The sequence below is a fragment of the Nesoenas mayeri genome (genome assembly GCF_963082525.1).
Source record: "Nesoenas mayeri genome assembly, chromosome: 5".
Lineage (NCBI taxonomy): Eukaryota > Metazoa > Chordata > Aves > Columbiformes > Columbidae > Nesoenas > Nesoenas mayeri.
In genome coordinates this window covers 66518261-66539441 of record NC_137548.1, presented here as the reverse complement: position 1 = coordinate 66539441, position 21181 = coordinate 66518261, and the positions used below count along the sequence as shown (strand labels likewise).

Below are 21181 nucleotides of genomic sequence, written 5' to 3'. Positions count from 1 at the left end.
CACCAGGTCTGCCATTCCTGTTTGGATCAGAAGGTGGAAACAGACAGGACAAACATTGAACACTAGTAGATGCAACTTGCAATCTTTGGTAGGGACCCTACGGCTGCAGTCAAGTCAGCTTCCCAGAACAAGAATTTCAGTTTTGGCAAAGAAGAGGTTTAATTTTGTTGTTCAGTAGAACATTACTGGCAGTTTCTGTTGGACATACAATAGTCTGGTTATCTCTCATGTGGTTTAAAAATGGAGAGCAGTTATATGGGCTTTAAAATCTAATTACTTGTATTAACATTCCTCGACTCAAATATGGTTATGTAAACTGTCATTACTGCCCAGCAGGCTTTGCTGCGTATGAACGAAGGATTTACTGCACACAGAACACAACCGCAGCTCCGTCCTGCCTTCTTGCTCCTGTTTAAAGCAATGAGATTACTCCTGCAGGTAGTCACACAGGTTTGGATGCCAGTTTCCCTTTCAACAAGCTCACCGAGTGACTTAACACTTGTATAGTCATTCTTCCCAAGTTTTTCTGGGAAAAAGAAGGGTGAAACAAAGACAAAAGCAAAAAAATTGAGGATAATCAGCGCTAGAGTGTTTGCGACCCTCCTCTGGGATAACGTGGACAGGAGGAGGGGGGGGAAATAAATGCAAAAGCCAAGGAACTTCACTTCAAAAGAGAAGGAAAAAGTAACCAGACTGTTTCCTTCACAACATTAATATTCCATAAATATTGGACAGTATTTGATTAACTGCCCCAGCTGCAACTTTCAAGCATTCTCTTTGCTTTTTCACACACCAGCTAGAAAAGAAAAGGAAAACTTACTCTCCTCCCCACTCCCTCTTAGTGGAAATGCAAATAACCTGCATAGCCATGATTTTCTCAGCTGAAAACATTTAGTGGAAGACTAACTAGACTTAAACACTAAGCAAATCTGCTCACTTATGAGTAAAACATGCAATATTACGACAGACAGCTAATTGTCCTCGAAAAGACTTTTTATGACAATTGCTAATTTGGCAGAGAAGAAATGTTTCCAAATGCAGGAAAATCATTTTAAGAGCCTTAGTGAAGAACAGAGTAGTTACAATATATTAGCGACTTCTGTGGCATAAACATTTTTAAAAAGCATCAGCAAAGTATTAAATATAAAAGCAATATGTATATACCCCTCCGTCCTCAGAAAAGCATCATGATTTGTAGTGTATTAAGTCAGATTTATTGACTGGGGAATTAAGGCATAACCAGCAGACAATAATCTTTATTGTCTGAGCTCCACGTAATTCGCGGGGAACAACCCGTATCGGCCTTTGCAGACACCCCTCCACCAGCCATCATCGATCATTTCTATGTTTGTGATGATGTCGTCTGGGTCAAAGGAAATCTCGTCATCGCCCGCTGGGGAGAGAGGAGGGAGAGGCTCAGGATTTGCACAGAGACGTCCACACTACGACCTCCCGACCGACCCAGCGTCGCTAAACATCACACGGACACCCAGCGCCCTCCTCTCTCCCATCAGGGCATCTGAAATGAGCAGTGACCATCTCTAAAGACAAGAGACACTTCTTCATCCTCCGGAGTGATGAGGTACCAATTCCTTACCTATTTTGGGTGCATTTTGAACTTAGAGCAACACCTACTACTTAACGCACACCCTGAGAACTGCTTTACTTTCTTGATGTCTTGATTTTAAACAAGTACACATGCCAAGAGTATTAAAACTTGGTTAAAAAAGGTTTTGAAAACTCCCACCATTTCCAGACACAGTGGCTAGTAGTTTTCAAGAGTGTCTCAATGCTATTGCTAAATTCCTAATTCTTCAATACCTTCTTTTCATAAATTACTACAAGATGAAAGGCAAAGGAAAAATCCAGACCTATCTACGCAGAGCAGAGTTTTCTAAGGTAAGGTAAAAAACAAGAACTTGCTTACCAGCTTGATAATCATAAAGCGCTATGGCTGTAATTCCAAGTTCATTTTCATATTCATCATAACCATTTTCTTCTACAGAGAGAGAGAAAGGAGGAAAATTAGAAGCACGAAACACACCATCACCACCGGTTCTTTTCTCTGGTGCCCCTCTTTTAATTCTACTAACCCACAGGGGAGGCAGGGAACAAACTACACGAGTTTTTAACAGTGTCAACCCTCCTTCTGAAATGGATTTTTCCCTACATCCCACACAAAGCCTGAGAGCAAGTGCTCACAAGGAGGCATTTAGTACAGTACAAAATGAAAAGGATCAGCCTTGTAACACTTTTGTAAAATGAGACAGAACAACTGAGCCCAAGTCCAGAGTGTAAAAACTATTTAACACCTCATTAAGGTGCATGAGGGGAAGGGGAATGTTTAAATTTTCCAGCTTTCCCAAGCAGGTTCATTCTTCACCCCTCATTTAGTAACAAGGAGACATGAGAAAAACGAGAATTTAAAAGAATGTATTCTTTCTGTTTCATTGATTTCAGGCACCTTGCTGTACTCCCTCGCAGGCCCGGAAATATCACATCAATTTCAAAGTCCAAAAACTGTTGACAGAATTTTTTGCCAGCACTGGCTCAACACACATTTCATGTCCATATCTGTGCTTTCTTCTGAAGTTGAGCTGCATTCCATGGGGTGGAAAGGGTTACCCCTACATGTCTTTTTGAACTGACACTCCAGAGATCACTGTAATTATCCCAACTTCATCTCACAAAAGTTAAGTAATTTCAACCTCGCTCTAGCTGTATCTTCATTTCCTAATTAACATTTGCTGGTGGAGAATCCACAAAGTCTCATCAGACTAAGACTTTAGAAAGCAAGGACAGCGTGCTATCAGCACGACTATTCCTTAAGTCATTGCCCAAGGAAATAATCTTTATCTTAAAGGGTTTCACATCAGAAACAAACACTCTACCTGCTTGGTAGTGGTCTCCTGCCCCTGCCACTTCATAGACAGTCTCTGGCTCATATTCTGCCTCTCGCGGAGTTGCTGCTTCTTGGTAGCCCGACTCTGCAGCTTTGTAGCCGGGCTCTGGCTCGTGTGCAGCTGCATACGTTGTGCTGGAGTTCTTGAAGGTAGACTCGGCTTCAAAGGAAACTGCATCCTGCAGAAATACAGGGTAGGTTTGGCAGGGTTCTGGAAAAAGGTTCTTACGCTTAGGACAAAAAATCAGGTACTGAAAATGATTCTATAATAACAAACCTGGTAGACTGGGCTCGAAGGTGCCTTCTGCTCAGCTGGCTGTGTGGTAGGAGATGGTGGTGGAGTTTGTTTTTTGGCCTTAGCTTGTTCCTAAATCAAAGAGAAATGAAAACTTCAGTGCAGTTTAATCACTGATGTACGTCATTGAACAAGAAACAACCCTCCAATAAGACAGCCAGCCAGTCACCATATTCTGAAATAAACTGATGTGAGCAGAGAGAAGAGGACTGAACTGGCTGGATCCTTAGACCTGCCTGAAGGTTTGGACTGGCTGTACAGTAAACCCTCAGAAATACAGCAAAGCAGAAACAAAAACTGAACAGTATGTATGCATACATGTGTTTAAAACCAGAGTACCCAATGTTCTTTGGCCCGTTTCCATAGGAGCTGCAGGGTTTCTATGTTCAATATTCTCATTCTGTTCATTAGCTGGCTGGTCCTCATGTCCCATTTTAGCATAAGTTTAGAGAACCTGCAGCCTGCATATTCTAATTATACAACTTGTATATTATCTTTGATGAGAAATGATCCCACAAGCTCTCGCAGATCTGCAAAACACCTGCCAAGGCAAAAGAGTGAATGGTTCAGACAAAATTAATATATACTGACAAGAAGGGGATTCAAATGTTCACAAGAGTTATGTGTGGTAGAAAGAAAAGCAGCATTGCTACTGTATTCTGCGACACAAAGAATGTGGATCTGAATCCAGTGTTCTGGCAGTCAGACACTTCACGCTGTGCCACCCCACCTGTGAGTCAGAGGGCAAATCCACAATCATCATTAGAAAGCCATTCATTAGGAAGCCAGGATACCGGAGCGCAAAAAAATGTTGTTGCTTGCATGACTTTAAAAAATAAAAAAAACCTGTAAGCTATTTAATTTGCCTCTCTTTACCACAGGGAAAAAGAAAACTGTGGATCTAGGGCCAAGCTTTCATCTTTATTGCAAAAAAGAAGAGAGAATAGACTTTATGGGAGACTGTGCACTCCAGTTGTTTAGGTCCATCAAGCCCTAACTCCCCAAAGGATCCTCAGGAGAAACTCTAGTCCAGAGATGAAGAGATAGGACTCTGCTAGACAAAAATAATAAAATCTGCCTTTCCTTTGTTTGTCACAGCTCAGAAAAATCCATCTAACAAAGAAAGCAAAGCGTGTCTTGAGAACAGAGCCAGCTTTGAAGAGAATTCAAAGCTTAGTGATGTGCTTTCTGGAAAAAAATCTGTCCCGATGTGAACAGCCCTTCCCCACTGTTAACTCCCGTGCTACAGATAAAAAGCAGAGTGTTTATTAGAAGTCAAATTGAAGTTTGGGGACATATTAAGTAGTATTAATGCACTGACAATGTCAAACACGGCAACAGTTGGAATAATTTGTCCTAGGAAATAGGTCTCTGCGATGCAGAGTACAGTTCAGGGGAGCCACAGCAGAAGTGCCACAAAACAGTTCAATTGCATAGTACCCCCTGCCTCAGGCAGGGTTTCCTCCACACTAAAAACTCCACGTGGAAGAGCATCCTGCCTTGTTCTCTAAGCAGCACAGGGTGGCTAAATCATGAGGCACCCATTGATTCCAGTCAGCAGTTAAAGAAGAGCTCCCTGAACAGCATGTGACTACATGACATATGTGAAAAACAAAACAGAAAGAGGATCACCAGTAAGTAGGCCTCTTGAAGGAACGCAGTCCATATGTACATTCCCATTGTAGGAGTACATATGCCCACGTACTTACTTAAAAGTGAGAGAAGTTTCTGGTTGTGCAAGGAAGTTCACTTAAAAGAAATAAAGTTCACTTAAGTCAAAACCTGTTCCCACCCTTTACAGTATCTGTGGATGGTCTGGCTTCCATCCCTCCCCTTTTCACGCTCAGCCAGTGCCATTTCAATTTCCCCTTAACTCTGTCCTCCCCCAGTGTCTGCAGAATCACACAATAAACCATGGAGATGTTCCGTCTGGAAAAAAACATTAATCATCTGGTTATGGGGAAATTTAAATACCAGCTTTGGAAAAAAAAAAAAACATATTCAAATGCATTCAGGCAACATAATCTTTGATGAAGTACAAGAACAAAAAAAAAAGCAGCAATTACTTTAGATGGAAAGACTCGATTCATCCTACAAAGCCAGAATTTCCCAAATTTCTAACCAGAGCTCAAAAGGAAGTTTGCAGTTTTCGGCACATACACAAGCCAGACGAGCCATGCAGTTTCAATGTAGAACTACGGAGCTATTTCAGCTGCAGCGCTGCCTGCGAACAGCAGAGCTGAGAAGCCAAAGAACCAGGCAGGGGACTGATTTGGGGTGATTTTCCACTTTGGTGTGACTATACAGACGCTTTCCTGGAATAAGGTGGCAGCTGTGCTGGTTTAGGGTAGCTCAGTCAATGTGAAGTAACGTGCAGTTTCACTGCAGTGTATTATTCTCAGCTGAGGAAGATAGGTTACCGTAAGCCCACCGTGCATTTGGTTTTTCATACTTGTAAAATAAATTATTTAAATTTGTGATGAATTAGATGGAAAGGGATGAAAATCACACCCTGACATCCTGTAGAGGCATCCTGCTAAGAGGAAATATCTACCACATCTGAAAAAGCTGTCGTGGAGTCTCCCCCTTTGTTGTTAGGCAAAGGACCCAACAGACCTGAGAAACCATCTGACAGCCTTTCCTGGATCCCAGATGTCTCACGGAGGATGCTGAGACAAGTCCACATGCAAGAAGATTTATTAGTGGGGTCTGCAGCTGGTGGCACATATTGGCTCTAACAAGGAAAGATAATTTTGGCGGAAAATAAAAACAAAAGAGGGGGAAGAGAGAGAGAAGAAAGAAGGAAAGAGGAGAACTCCCCCATAGCCAGCCAGGAGGAGTGGTGACGAGGGTCATGGACAAGCGTTCTCTGGAGGGTCTCTTCATATGGCTAAGTAGCATTTATTTGGAATTTAAGACTATTCTCTTTTTGTGTCCTATGCTTGGTCTTCTCTAGTATAAACTAACATCTGCAAACCAGGAAGTGATGGAAAATGGAAAAAGAAGGTCTGTTCTTACACCAGCATCGTTTGCTTCCCACTCCCTGCTATAATAGCAGGGTTTACAAGTTGTAGGCCACAAAATCAGAGTACCAGCATGGGATCGCCAGGGAAATTGCCACAGAGGCTCTGGACTAACCCTGTGACAGCAAGGCGCGTGAAAGGTCACCCAGCTGCAGCCAGCAGGCCCTCAGCATCGCTGAGGATAAAGCATCTCGGGCATTGTCTAACGAAGCAAATGAGCAAGATGTGAAGGACAAGCTGCTATTAACGCATTAGCCCCTCCATCTCAGCGGTGGAGTTTCACCAAATATGCAAATTCTACAAAGCAGATAAGACATAGTTTCTGACTAAACATTTCCTGGAATTATTTTGCTTATGAATAACACAAAAATCGTGAAGCTTTTAATCATGCCAATGCTAAACTGTTTGTTTTTTAAATTTCCAAGCTCAGATTCAGTTAACATTTGGAAGAATTTTCCCCTAATCTCACACATGCATGCTATCCAACAGCTGATACCACCTCCATCTTCCACAAAATTCCAAAAACACAGCATCCTCAACTATCACCATGGTACCTGAACAAGCATTCAGATAAGGCCTTTTGGGGACCACGTCTCTGTCCCCTTTTGAGCACCTCCATGCCCAAGGGACTCTGGTATTACCAAAAGGCAAAAGTACAGTAGGAAAAGGTCAGACACAACAGCATGCTCAAGAATAACGTACGTATTTTGAAATAGATTAAATAAAAAAGAAAAAATACTATTAAGTGTTACCCTATCACCCAATCTGATGTCTGACATACAGCTGGTGCATGCTGAGAGATGGCTGGAGGCGCAAACAGTTAAAGCACAGGTACAAACACACAAAGAGCTTTAAAGCCTGGCTGGAAAAAAAAAGAAAAGGAAAGTATCTTTTCTTAAAAGATTCTCTTTTCTCCCAACCTTGCATTGAAACAGACTGGACATGCCGCTGACATGGAATTTGAAGCTTACTGACCTCCAGCTTCCTTCGAGCCTCCTCCTGTTCTTGTTTCTCCCTGGCCATTCTTTGTGCTCTCTCAGCTTCTGCCTTCCTTCGGTCCTCCTGCTCTTTCTCCTTGGCGAGGTTTTCAAAGTTAGCTCGGATGCTGCTTGTTTTATTAGCAACTGGAACATTAAAAAGAAGTCAAATGTTGTTGTTTAAGGTTCTGTGTAAAGGCAGCCTGGAATGAGGTTTTGGTACAAATTTCTGCTGGGATCGGACACATCTCTACTCTGATGCTTTTTATTCTGCCTTCCTCAACTCTGATAACCCTCACGGTAAAAAACAACAAAACAGAACACAACAAAAACACCGAAACAAAACCAACCAACCAAAAAAATCTCTAAAGGATAATAACCCAGGCTTTTGACCATATCACCTCCAAAGAAAGGATCTAGGGCAAACACCTTACCAGCTTCTATTGGCTTGGTCTTCTGGTAAGTTGATGCTGGTTTCTCAATATCTTCAAAAGTTGCTGCATTCTATCAGTAAGGAGAAAAAGAACAGACTTTAAAAAACGCACCAATTCATGAAGACATTCAGACAGCTTCAGTCTGTGACATTTTATTGTGATATTACACCTCTGGCTTTTTTTTCAGAACACCAAGATCGAGAAGAAGCAAAACACGACAAATGGAATAATTCTTTCTGTAAGTCAACCTATGTAAGAATTAATCTTCAGGAACAGGTTTAAACCCATTAAAATCCTGTTTGTTAAAAAAAAAACAATGTGGCTTATGAACAGATGATTCATCAGAACTAAAAATGAGGCAACATCCAAAACATTTATTGCGTGGCTGTTACTGTTCTAATTCACATTATGCAGGATTCCTACCAAGGTAAAAGCACCCAGTTCCCTTAAAGAAGCAGATATAATTAAAATAGAGGGTGTATTTTGACAACAGGATTCAAAAGACAAGTTGTTGTTTTCCTTTTTTCTTTTTTTTTTGAATGAATGGTCCTGATTCCTGAAGCCACAAGTAAAAAAAATCCTACAGACTTTCAAGCTCCTCTACTGTCTCACTTTTGAATGTCCTACATAATGCTCAAAGTAAATGTATTCAGTAGATAAATCTCAGTGAGGACTCTTTCATCTTCTAGCTTTTTAAATTGCAAAAAGGAGAGGTAGAAGGGAGGTATCAGCTGCCCTGTCTTTCACTGTTACAGAATACTAAAACAAATTCTCCTAAAGAGAAGGTCCTTGATAATCAAAGTGGGCAAAATTGGTAGGTATCAGTTTTAAGCAATCCACTAAAAGGATATCCTCAAGATATAAGGGATTAGGTAGTTGTTAGCAGACATGACTGAAAATGTGGAATCAATAGATTTTTCTCGTTCTTTCATATAGATTTTGCTGTTCTTTCATTTCGATGCTTCCATTTTCCCTTCTTAAATATATATACACTACACACCATGTGTATGTAAACTGGCATCAGCTCTGCGTGTATAAACTTAGTCTTTAAAGACTCAGAAAAGCAGAGAACTCTACTAAGTAGCCAGAAATAAAGAGCTGAACACTACAGATCTAAGCAGACTGGTTTTTATCCCTACAGGCTATTTAAGTCACGGCTCTTTTAAGCAACTTACCTTATCCATCCGATCTTTCTGCACACCGTACTTCCCACCAAATCCTTTTGAATAATCTAAAAGCAGGATAAAAAGAAGTTAGAGAGCGGGGAGCTTGTTACCCCTCCCGTCTTTCTGCCAAACGTAAACAGCCATTTCCAATGCAAAGAGCCATTTCAGCTGCATGCAGAGATACAGTGACAGCGGCCAAAGAAAATGCAGCTTGGTTTGTGATGCAGAAAGGATACATAACTGCAAGAGCCTTCAGGTACACCAGCAGACGACAGATTGTGGGCCACATGCATTCTTGGAGTAAACATTAAGCTGAGGACTGATAAGGTATCAAGCAAAGGAATAAGGGATGAGCCCTTCTAATGCATCACTTCTGTAACACAGCCTTTCGCAGCACCAATTCTTAGCCCTCAGTAATAATTATACAACCTAAGCCAGTTTGCTTTGCTCAAAGGAGCGATATCCAGTCTTTGGTGACCACAGAGGTGGTGGTTTGTTTCCTCTTTAACTTGGTAAATTAGACAAATGGCAGGAAAATATAACTAATTTCTCTTTCCAGTGGATTTGGTCGTGATACCCAAATGATGAGCATTAAAGTCATTGGTAATAACTCCTGCTCTACACATGGAAAGGGGCAATTCCGCAAGGCAGCACGAGCCTGCAACAGCTCACCGCCACAGAAACGGGGTGGCCACGCTATTCCATACCAACCCCAAGCTGCACACTCTTCCTCCCACCTGACGCTGGCTCTACGACTTTATACTCCAAAAATCAGTTCAACTCACTAGTGGCATCAACAAAAAACACCCAACAAATGAACCCTAACAAGTAGCTTTCTGCGCTTTCCAGCGAGTTGTACTCGGAGAAATGTCTGATGAGCACCACAGCCAGCGCAACAGAAGCAGCAAGAGTGTGCGGCTGGAAAAACACCTTTCTGGGGGCAGCAAGCTGTGGGAACGTGCCCTTGGACTCTGCAGATGGATAGGCTTTCTACACAGCCCTGCAATACAATTACTCCTCCTCCTCTCAGCCCCAAAACCACCTGGATCCCCCTAACCAGCTATTTTAGTGTTTCTACCCAGGCTCTGCTACAGCACACCTGACGCTCCAGGAGTTTTGACTTGAGTCACTGTAGCAAAGAAAAATATTGACTGTCAGAATGAATAACCTCATGTTCTTCAGCTTTGTATGGATTTTCAGCCAGAATAAATATACTACACTTACATTTTCCTGATCCAGACTTCTCACTTTAAGATAACGGAAAACCAGGAATTGATGGTTTGTACCCCAACTATTTCACAACGAATAAAGAGACCATTATAACAGTATTTGCTCAGCCAAGAACCACACACATTCCCTACTTCTTGTTTTAAAGACTACAATCGTTTTAAAATTATCTTGCCATAACCCTTTGCTTGTTAATGGTTACATGCACGGTCCTTATCTCAATATTTTTCCACCAATTTATCTAGGCAAAATTTCACATTTAGATGCTAAAACTGGTAATCACGACGTCATTAACATTACACTACTAATAATGTTATTATCACATTGTATGTACTAAATGCATAATGTTGTAGAGCTCTTACTAAACATTGGATATCTGTTTCCTGAATACGGGCTTGCTTTATGTAACATTTTAAGAAAAAAACAGAAGAACGGTGATAGATCATGTAGGAATAGAAGCGCAAGAAAGTGTCTGCACATTTTTAGCATCAATCTACAACTAATTAAGACTGTGTAAGAAGTGGCTGCACTGTTAAGAAAGTAACAAGTGAAAACGGTGCCTTGTTGAGATTCATGCTTGGCTAGTTTCTCCTTGTAATCAAACCCCACAGCAGATGGGTCCTGCCTTTCTGTCTGTACACCAAATTTCCCTCCGAAACCACTCTTATAGTCTGAAAAAGCCACATGTAATAAATTTAAGTGAAGGGAGGAAAATAAAGAAGTTTAGTCAGAGACACTCAAAATAATTTTTGCAGTTTTTCTCAGTTACAAATAATCTTGAATGGTAAAAAAAATTTTAAAAGTCTCAATACATTTGTGTAAGAGTAAATTCAAAACAAGTTTCCATTTGAGATCAAGAAGAAGTCGGCAGGGTTTATCAGACGTAAGAACAACACTCTGAAGTCACAGAAAAAAAGCAATTCCTCAATGTTTTTCATACATACTGCATAATACACTTGCATTGGATCAGCATTATGAACACACACACAATACATTCCCTAAGCCAAAACATCCTACAAAAGGATACAAGAGAATAAAACGAGCATCCTTCATCAGCATGGTTAACATCTGTACACTATGGATCTGCCTTTTAAAAAGGTGTTACGATATGGTCCACAGACACTAGGATCCTCAAGATTTTCTTACACAGCATCCTTTAAAGGAAGAGGAATATTCCAGCTTGAGGGGAAAAAGGCTCTTGGCAGAGAGCAACAAGCACTCCGAACTGCTGCCTTAGAACAGCCATTTTAATACATGCTATAAAATGAGGGTTCAAAAAACAAAATAAAAAGGGCATCAGGTAATCTGCTCACAAGGAAGCTGCTGGAGCATCCAACAGAACAATGTTCTGAGGATCACTTAATTAATTTTTAAAAAGTAATTTATTTAAGAGTGGTGAGAGGCATAGGGCTGGGGAGCAATCATTATTTTGCAATTTTTCTTCTGGGTGCCAGTATTTGATAGGAATAGGTACCTCACAGGCAATGAGAAAAGACGGGGTTAGATACTGGATTTCCCCTGCATGAAAACAGGGATATAGAAAACAGAAAGCAAAAAAGGGAGATTATTTGTGGAAAGTACAAAAAATGGCTAGTTTGTGGTTTGGACAATTTAAATGAAGAAGGAAAAAAAAATAACCCAGGCTATCTGCAAGTTCATAAAGCTGCTTCAGGGAGAACTTATCAGTAAATGTGAACTCTCAGAGACTTGGTATGAGGTGCGTTAAACCTGCTTTGCGGACACCACTGCAACCAACACACAGCGACTGTTCAAACCCCGAAAAAGGAGACTCATCTCAGCTCCTGTAAAGCTGTGGCCAAGGATACCAGGGGAGGAGGGGGCACACAGGGGGAAGTCCAAATGAGGGAAATCAGAAAGATCGGCAAAGAATTGATGTACCTTTCTGGGATTCGTGCAGCTGGACTTTCTCCTGGTGATCCCAGCCAAGCGCACATTTGTCTTGTCTGTCTGTCTGCACACCAAACTTGCCTCCGAACCCCTTCACATAATCTGTATGCACAAAGTTTCCGAAAAGATTATTTTGGTTTACGAGTGTAGACAGAATTTAATTTAAAAAAAAGTAACGTGTTATGGGATAAGCTAAATTTGTGATCAGATACGCCTGGAAATGTGATTAGCAACACAATATTAACTCTAAACACTACTAACTCTGATAAACGTTTCGATCTACAAGCAGTGGATTCTTTTAGAAATGTTTCTCTGCTGTGGTTGAACCCCTTACAGTCTCAATACTTCAATCTGCAGCTTTTCAACAGTTGCAAAAAACCCCCAGGCAAACCTGGTTCCAAAGTAATGGCAGTTGGATCATCACTTAAAACCAGTCAGAACCTAAGTTTCAGGTTTCTTTTTCAGAAGTCAAAGTTTTCAGCAACATAACTTGTATTCATTGCTAACTTTCAGCAGGTAAGGAGTGCACTAGATGTAAAAAATATTCAGTATTTTACAACACTGCCTATCATGAATGCCTGCGACATGAACACATGTGTCTACTCACCCTTCTGTGACTCGTGCTTCTCAGTTTTACCCTGGTAATCAAACCCCACCGCACTCTTGTCCACCCTGTCAGCCTGTACTCCATATTTACCACCAAAACCACTCGAGTAGTCTGCATTGAGAGTAAAGTACAAGAAAAATGAAATGAAGCAGCTTTGAATGGAAACATCACATCCTAGCAAGTGGGGGCAGGGGGGAGAACCCAAACAACTTCTTTTTATTAATCTTTATCACACAAAGTTAAGTTTAATTTGAAACACAGAAATAAGATGAGCAACGGTCCTATAAACTATGGTAGTTCCTTTCAAATCTACTCCCTGTGTCCAACAGGATGCAATACAGCAAAGGACAATTCCCACTCTTTCTAAAATGTCCTTGAACCTCACTTCTAAAAGAAAAGTCTGACTCATGATGACAGGCTATTTTCTTCTCCTAAAACCTCATCAACCCATGAAATTGCTTTGAAATTCATTTTTTCATCATCTCTTCCACCCAAATCCCTCAACATTTGATTCGTTGAGAACAATACATGGAGGTCTCACTAAACATGGTCTTTTATGAACAGTAAAAGAACTGAGATCTATTACTTTTTTAAAAATACACATCTACAGAGGCCACCACTTCACCACTTTACCTTTTTGGGAGGCATGCTTCTCCGTTTTCCCCTGATATTCAAACCCAACAGCTGACTGGAAGAGAAATACAAATGCATGTGTGATAAAGAGTTAGAAAAACCACGTGAAGTTCAGTGAACAGCATGGAAAGCTTCTGTATCTTTCCACACCGCTCTGACCTTCTTGATCAGGAGCATAAATACCTACTTAACTTACAGGCCGCATTCATTTACATGATAATTTAGTACATGTGTTCATGGCAAGGGTTTTTGTCAGCCCCTGCCAAAGAAATCGTACTAGTCTTGCCAGGTTCAGCAATTCAGTACAACAGGAATTTGGCATTTCCATGCAGCGGTTGTTACACAGGCCTGGAACAGGCCACCTATTATTCTGTCCAGTAGTTGTGATACAGGACAAACCACCCCCAAATCCCTACTTGTACAGCTGATTTTATCCTCATCAAAGAACACAGTCTTGCTGAAAGGCATGTTTTAGCATCTCTTTCCAGTTTGCATCCCAGTTTCCCCTAAGAGCTTTTTTCTGTTTTGCTTCAAACATAAATTTATCTCTGCAATAGTCAGTGTTAGTTTCCTGCTAAACTTAAAATCAGCAGGGAGAGCAGACATTAGCAGCATTTTAAGGTATTGGAATTTTTCAGCTGTATGCAAAAAATTACAAACTCAACTACCATGAATAGCTGAGTTTCAAGATGAAATCGCTTACCTGGTCAACTCTATCAGTTTGTACTCCAAACTTGCCACCAAACCCTTTCACGGAATCCACTTGGGAGCAATGCTGAGAAAGTTTGGATTGATATTCATGTCCAACAGCTGACTAGAAGAAATTGGAAAGTTCAGAAACAGCCACTAGTTCTATACAGTTCTGTACATAAGAGAAAACACTGCAACCAAGCCACTTGAGGAGAAGCTTTGTTCCAAACATGCATCACCACCGTTCTTGTTGAAAGTAACTTCCCCAGCAATTGCTGCTCACTTGAAAAGTCTTTGTAAGACTCTCACCACGCTGCCAATACAGCCAAGGCAAGTGCAAAGAAAGAGTCTGACAGCAAAACCTGTTCTATGAAGACTGCTTGACATTCTGGATTTTTCCTTCAAAACCACAGTAATGAAAACCAGAAGGATACAGCTGGGATCTTGATGGTGTTCACACCGGATTTAAAATCAGGATTAGTTCCAGATAAAATACACATACTTAAGCACATAGCTACAGATCTGTTTTAGCTGATACTAGATTGCAATCACATCCAACTCCAGATAGGTTTTCCTTTGACATTCTTTTAGGGAGACACCCTGATCTTCTGCGTAAATCAAAATTAGGAATCTTTTCTCCGTGCCTTCTCCTCACTTGCAAAATGGCATCATGACATGACATGGTGCATTCATATTAAGACAAAGATAAAGGCATCACAGCCCCAGAGTGTGAGTCTGTCCCCGAACTCAAGCTGAACACAAGCTTAGCGCAGTTCCATCACGCTGCGCCCGGCTTTCAGTGGAACACGAGCATATGGAATTACACACCTGGAAGTACAGCCAGATAGTGTTTGATAGTGTTACACTAATCTAGTGCCAGGATACGCTTCTAGATTCTGGAACTGATGGTAGAGCCTTGCACCTTGAGGGGTGCTACATAACATAGCCAAAAACGTGGTGTAGTCTGGTTTGGTTTGCGGTGTTTGGTTGGTTGGTTCTTTTTTTACACAGGTGCTGTGTGGGGAATATTTCCAGCATGTTGGAAAACAAAATATTACTGCACATAATGGCTGAAGTAATTGCCAGGTAACAGAAGGATGTCAATAATAGGGCACTACCTGAACTTATAAGCAATATAAAAGCTCCTTTCTTTTCCTGACTGGAACAGTCATCCTCTTGTTGACTTTGCAGGTGTTCTGTAGTAGAATAACTGTTAAATGTGACAGAAAAGGCTCCTGCCTTCTGTTTTTCTTCCTGTTACCCACTGTATTTATGGAAGACATGAGGCTCTGAAAATCCTAGGTTTTGTGTGGTTTTAGGTGGTCTCTCTGTTGTTATGCCAGATGGGATAGGTGAGGTTTAAGCATGTTGTTTTCTTCATGTGGTACAACTTTCTGCATTTCACCAAATAGCGATCATTACAACACACCCCCTCAAGACTTAGAAAAAAAAATTCTCTTGGAAATCTGTATTTCAGAGTAAACTGCCCTCATAATTCCTCAGCGCAATACTCAGCTACATTTTAAACCACTTATGGAGATTTGGCACAGAGAACGATGTAACTGTTTAAGTCAGCATCGAGGTTCTGTCCTAAACGCAGCAAAAACCTGTACAATTGACAACGCTGCAGTAAAACTCATTCACTTGAGGTGAGTCGAGACTTAATACAGCACAGATACCTGTGAAGGAGAGATCTCAGTGATCAGGTTTTAGAACTACACTTATAAGCAATAAAGTTTTATTAAAAAAATAAATTACGTATATCTCCTGTCACCAGTATCACTCAGATGGACATGAGCATCACATTTTTCCTGATGATTATTTCTGGCCTATGAGAAACAGTCCTCACTTTTCTTTCTTTTTCTTTATTGTCATGGACGCAGGTGAGGGACAAGCTGCTGACACTAGAGAGCTACACTGCTGCAGAATAGGTCTAATGGTTGAATCTGCTCAGCAATTCCCAGATTGAAAGGTTCCGTTAGCCTATTCCAAGGGTCCACTGAGAATTATACAGCAATTTACTCTGGAATACAGAATTCCAGCAAAATTTAAGGCTGTCAAATTACTAGAAAGCCAGAAAGTAAATAAAGTCAGAAAATAAAATCATTCTTGTTCAGGAAAGAGTTTGGCTCTCACTTTAACAGAGTACATGAAAGAAACTACCCAGAAATTGATATGGCTGTCCAACTGTCACATGGCTAATGGAATTACCTTAAGAATTATCAGTGCTTTTGTTAATAGAGTGTCCTTACGGAAAACATAACTATCTGACTGAAGTACAGTGATTTTTTAAATACTTGGATTACTTGTTACTGTTCATAGCTTATCACTGTTTGAGAGCCGCCTCCTAATTTAAAAGCAGCAGCACAGCCTCTTCTTCACTTTTAGGCAACCTCCATATATATGGAAGAGCTGGCAGAGCACTGAAATTAAAAACAATACTGGATTTCTTCATGCATGAAGTACTTTGTTCATTTACAAATATACATTAAGAAACTTGAACCTTGACTCTGGGGCAATCCACTCAGGACATAAGCAAGTAGACCTACTCTAAAGACAGAGCAAGCATCAAACAAAAACATGTGGGGCCACCACACATCCCAGAACTTCTCCTCATTGTTCCCACATTCCTAATTTGCCACCTGATAATATTTGTTCTTCATGCTTCAAGTGCTTTAGTTCCAGTTCTTTCTGTAGGAGCATCTTGATTTAATTGGGGAACAGAGCATGACGGCCTGACAGATTTGGGTAACAGTAATTACAAGTGTCCTTGTTTTATATATATATATATATATATACACACACAATTATATAGTTATACACAGTTGTGCTGGCTACAAGCAAGGTTTATAGTATCAGCCCAGGAAACATTCCTACTTACTTTATCCATGCGATCTTGCTCAACGCCAAATTTCCCTCCATAGCCATGGGAAGCTTTGGGTCCTGTTTCAAGCTCCTTCTCCTTGAGGTTCTGGTGCTCTTGGAATACGTTCTCTCTCAGCTGATGAATACTTCAAAGACAGATAATGAAGCGGTAAGTTTTCCTAAGAAAGTTTCTGAGGAGAACTTCAAAAAGATGCAACATAAAAGGATGATAAAAATATCATCTTAACTACAAGTTGGACAGCTTGTATTTTTCAAATCCTTTGCATTTTTTTCGATGCGCAAAGCACTTCATCATATTCTGAGAAACAGAGTTTACTCTGCTGCAAAACACTGTTGCAAAAAGGAACACATTGATTTTAAGACTAACATGGAAGGGTATTTTGCTATTTGAACGAGCAGTTACTCAGAATATATACATGCCTGAAACATATTTTCTTCTCATGTCCTAATTTAAGTTCTTTCCAACGTTTTTTCTTTAGATGGCAACTTTTCAGAACAGGGATCATCTCTTATCAGACAGTCCCTATGGTAACGAAGCTCTAATTCTAACTGAGCGTTCTGGACACAACTGTAATGCGAAATAAAGATGCAAGAAGAGATGCACTTCCTCTTCCCCAAGTGTTCCTCTGCAGTACGCAGGAGTCGAACTTACAGTAGAACAGGCGACATACACCAAGGAGAAACCAAGATGGTAATTGATACCTTAAACCACTTCCCACCTGAGTGTAATGCAGCCAGGTGGCATCCCCACCACACTCCAAACAGGTTAGAGTAAAACTGAGCCCAGAATTAACCCACGTAATTCAGTTCGCAGCACTGCTGACATTTATTCTTAGCTTTATACCATGAGGGTTGATGCCCCAGAAACCCACAAGCAAAACCAAAACAAACATCACAATCACAGATTTCCTAAGCTTGTTTAAAGTTAAATCTTAGGCACTTTTCATAAGAAGTGCAAGATTCAGAAGATGGATCATTTCTGCCTCACATGGCCCCTCATAACACATTTGTTTGCTTTTCTGCCAGAGGGGTCAATTGTTACTTGGCCAGAATTTTTAGGAGTTTGGTAGCAGTTTTCTAAACAAAGCCTAAAAATTAAGGGACCAAATGCATCCTTAACGTATCAAACTGGAGCCGCTCAGATGACCCAACATACATTTCTCCCCTGGCCAGTATTAGCTCTTGCACCAAAACAGGACAGAGAAACAAACTTTCCAGACACAAAGAGGCATGAAAAATTACATTTCAAGTTTCAAAAAACTGTCTTAGTCCCTACACCACAGTTCTGATCTTAATTTCAGATCTGAAGATACTGACGTATTCGAAAGACCAGCAATCTGGAAAAGAATCAATCTTCTACAGAGACTCTTGTTTTAATTATGAAGGTACAAGTAACAGAGAACATGAGCTGATTAAGTCGCCTGGGACTGTGACTATTAATAAATTTAAAAAGAAAGCTGCTTTACTTGATGTGTTCTTGATGGCCGGATCCTTTCACAGTTTTAGCTCCCCAGCGCTGTTCTTTCTCACTCACATCATTCTGCAAAGAACACACATAAAAAGCGTTAAAAACCCAAAGACGTTACCAGTTATCTGCACTTCAGAGCTGACAGTAAAAGCCTTCAGCAGTTGGGAAGAATTTAGAAAAGCAGTGAAGGCCACCTTCTCTTTTGTGCTGTGATCCCCTTGCTTTGTCCCCTGTTGAAATGCACAGAGCACATGTTCAGCCCCAAAAAGCTGCTGCTTCTTCGCACAAATCTCTTCCGCACAGACTTCCCTGCAGCACCCGGCCAGGGTACTTTTGTTAATCACTCACAGGCACAAACCCCTAATTCCCCCTCCTTCCAGGAACACGCTCCTATAATTTATTTTGCTGAGATACACCCCCCTCACCCTGAATTACTCTTTAACCTGCTACATAACACGTTCCTGCTGAGTCGAGAACATTCAATAGCCATACCACAAAATCGGGATCCGTCTCCCAGTCATCGGCACCATCAATCTGATGGACAGAAGCGGTGTGGCCTGCAGTTGCCTTCCACATCTGCAACACCAGCAGAAGAAGCACTGTCACACTCCAGTTACATGCCAACTTATCGTATATTATGTATAAGTGGATGAAAACACAATCCAATATTCCCAATAAAGTATATTATTCAAGCACATAAACGAAGGCTATATTTGCACTGAAAATAGATTTGACCTTGGCTCCCAGGCTGCCTTCAAGCTGGTTTGAAAACCCTTTTTACTTTTCCTATTGGCACTGTGCAAAGCTTAGGAGCAACCACTGACACGATTTCAAGGAGAACGTGTCTTTCCTTCATTCGGTGCACTGAAAGACTTCTCCTCAAACAGGTCTCCAAACCGCCACCACTTCTGAAGATTGCTGCTCATTCTAGACCTGATGCACATATTTAAGGCATAAGAACAGCTGGTTTTTCTTCCCCAGCCATTATTAATGATGAGCATGATTTTGTTCATTAGGCAGCATAACCTACGTGTTTCTACTGCGTTGTAACGTGTCGCAGCATTATAAAAAAATCAAACAACTGTCAGAATTTGCACGCAATCTAGATATCAGTCCAGCTGCCTGCAACAACGGAATACATGAGTTATTGCGTTTCTCAGAGAATTCCTTGTGAAATATGTACGCAAACCCAGCATCTTGTCTGATTTTCAGGAGAAAGAGAGGATGAGCGCTGGAGTACTGACAGCAGGAAGCAAAACTCATGAGAACGCAAATAACATCCAGAAACAACATTCAACACTTTAAAGCTTTGGGCTTCTCACTTCCTGGAAACCTTATCTTCCATGGAGTATCAAGTTGGACACTTTTAATTAACACTTTTGAACGTGACTGGTGGGCAGAATACTTGCCTGACCTGCCTGGTGCTGGTGGCTGGGTTTTGTATTCCTTATTCTAGGTAAATCAAAACAATAAATTCTAAAAAGCAAAATAAAAAAAAAGCTTTCTGTTCTCCCAGATTTTTCAGGCACACAAGTCAGAAGGATTTTTTCTTCACTGCTATTCCAACTAGAGTTCAGTTCTTCAACATGCCATCATTCCTTCTACTTACCTTTATTTTTCTGACGAAGAATAGATTACAAGGATGATTACCACAGACTATTTCATCCACACAAGCCTAACCCAGTAGGTGGAACAACTTCCTTTTAAATGAGTAACTAATAATCCACACGTAAAGTGCACAGAGGTAAAAAAACACTGCTTGCTCTACAGCCTGGCAGAATAAACTAATAAGCCTGTTTTATGGAGCATTTCAGAACTTTCAGGACTAGTGACAAATGAGAGCAACTGAAATACAGCTCGTCAAACACCAAGGTAGCAAATGACAGAGTGGCCTGGAAGGAAAATATAGGAGCAGAGCAGATGACATCCCAATGAAGCAGTAGTACATTTCCCCTTCTGCTTCTTCAGGTCTCCCACCTCCAAATTCCTATTGCAATTAAGGAGCTAGCATTTATTAAATTACTTAATATCCAGAAAACTTACGAGACTACATATTCATAATACAAACTGTTGGAAAGCAGAACCAAACCAGCTCAACAATGAAACTCAAAGTGGGGGCCAAGTTCTAACGTGGTACAAACAAAAAGCCACGGTCACTCCTAAGAGGGGAGGCTCATTTCCCTCCCTTCATGCTCCACCACACTGTGCAACTCACCTGAATTCAATCTCTAAACGAGAGCTGAAACACAGGTGTATACACAGACGGTTACTCTATTAAACTGGGCAAAACACAACTTTGTGCCCCTAAGTACATAGTTCAAGCATTCACTTGATTGTTTTGTTTTGCTTTGTGTGTTCAGCTGTGCTTAGGCATTTAAAAGAACAAAAGCTAGATCCTTAAGTCTAGACTTCTTTACTTCCTTCTCAACCTCTCAGGAACAATAATAAAGGAAGGATTTCACACGCACACCCTAACAAAATCCAGAATCCACCATATTTCTTCCTAAATTATGCACGTGAACACCAACATTTTTCCACACCTCAAGCCTGCATTCAATAAAGTGAATTACAAAAGGGTGCAAAGCAGCCTGGTAACAAGGGGGCTCAGTCAAGACCTCTGATTGCTGGTGGGGAGCTGAAAGGAACAATCCAGGTTTCCGCAGCAGTTTGCTAATCCAGCATCTCTTCCAGAGCTGAATGTGGAGAAATATGATCTATTTATGAGTCACCGACTCACATGGTCAAATTTCTAAAGGAAAAAGAAAACGCTACGATTCAAACGCAAACCGAGGCTAAATATACGCTTTGAATTTAGCCGGCCAGCTCTGTTCTTCGTTGCTTTTATGACTAAGGGGCAGTCACGGCCTCCTGCCCAGCACCTTCAGTGGTTCCCCTAGGAACTCCCCTCTTCCCCAGGGCCGACAGCCAAACTCCTGGAAGGAACAAAGGGGGGTGCCAAGGCTTT

General features: G+C 41.0%; 1 protein-coding gene across 3 annotated transcripts; it reads right to left on the bottom strand.

Moving 5' to 3' along the window:
* Positions 1–1256: 1256 nt before the first annotated feature.
* On the bottom strand, positions 1257–20704 carry CTTN (cortactin; the record flags this gene model as incomplete). 3 transcript variants are annotated; one of them, XM_080346187.1, is made up of 16 exons in its annotated part: positions 1257–1393; positions 1928–1999; positions 2892–3081; positions 3180–3269; positions 7196–7344; positions 7632–7701; positions 8807–8862; positions 10585–10695; positions 11924–12034; positions 12540–12650; positions 13173–13227; positions 13876–13986; positions 16744–16873; positions 18215–18288; positions 18709–18792; positions 20687–20704. In XM_080346187.1, 15 exons carry the CDS (start codon positions 18790–18792, stop codon positions 1257–1259), a joined length of 1551 nt encoding a protein of 516 aa, XP_080202313.1. The 3 variants fall into 3 exon arrangements, with proteins under 3 accessions (XP_080202313.1, XP_080202311.1, XP_080202312.1); XM_080346185.1 differs by lacking the exon at positions 20687–20704 and having other exon boundaries at positions 1928–1996; XM_080346186.1 differs by lacking the exons at positions 10585–10695; positions 20687–20704.
* Between the last annotated feature and the right edge of the window lie 477 nt (positions 20705–21181).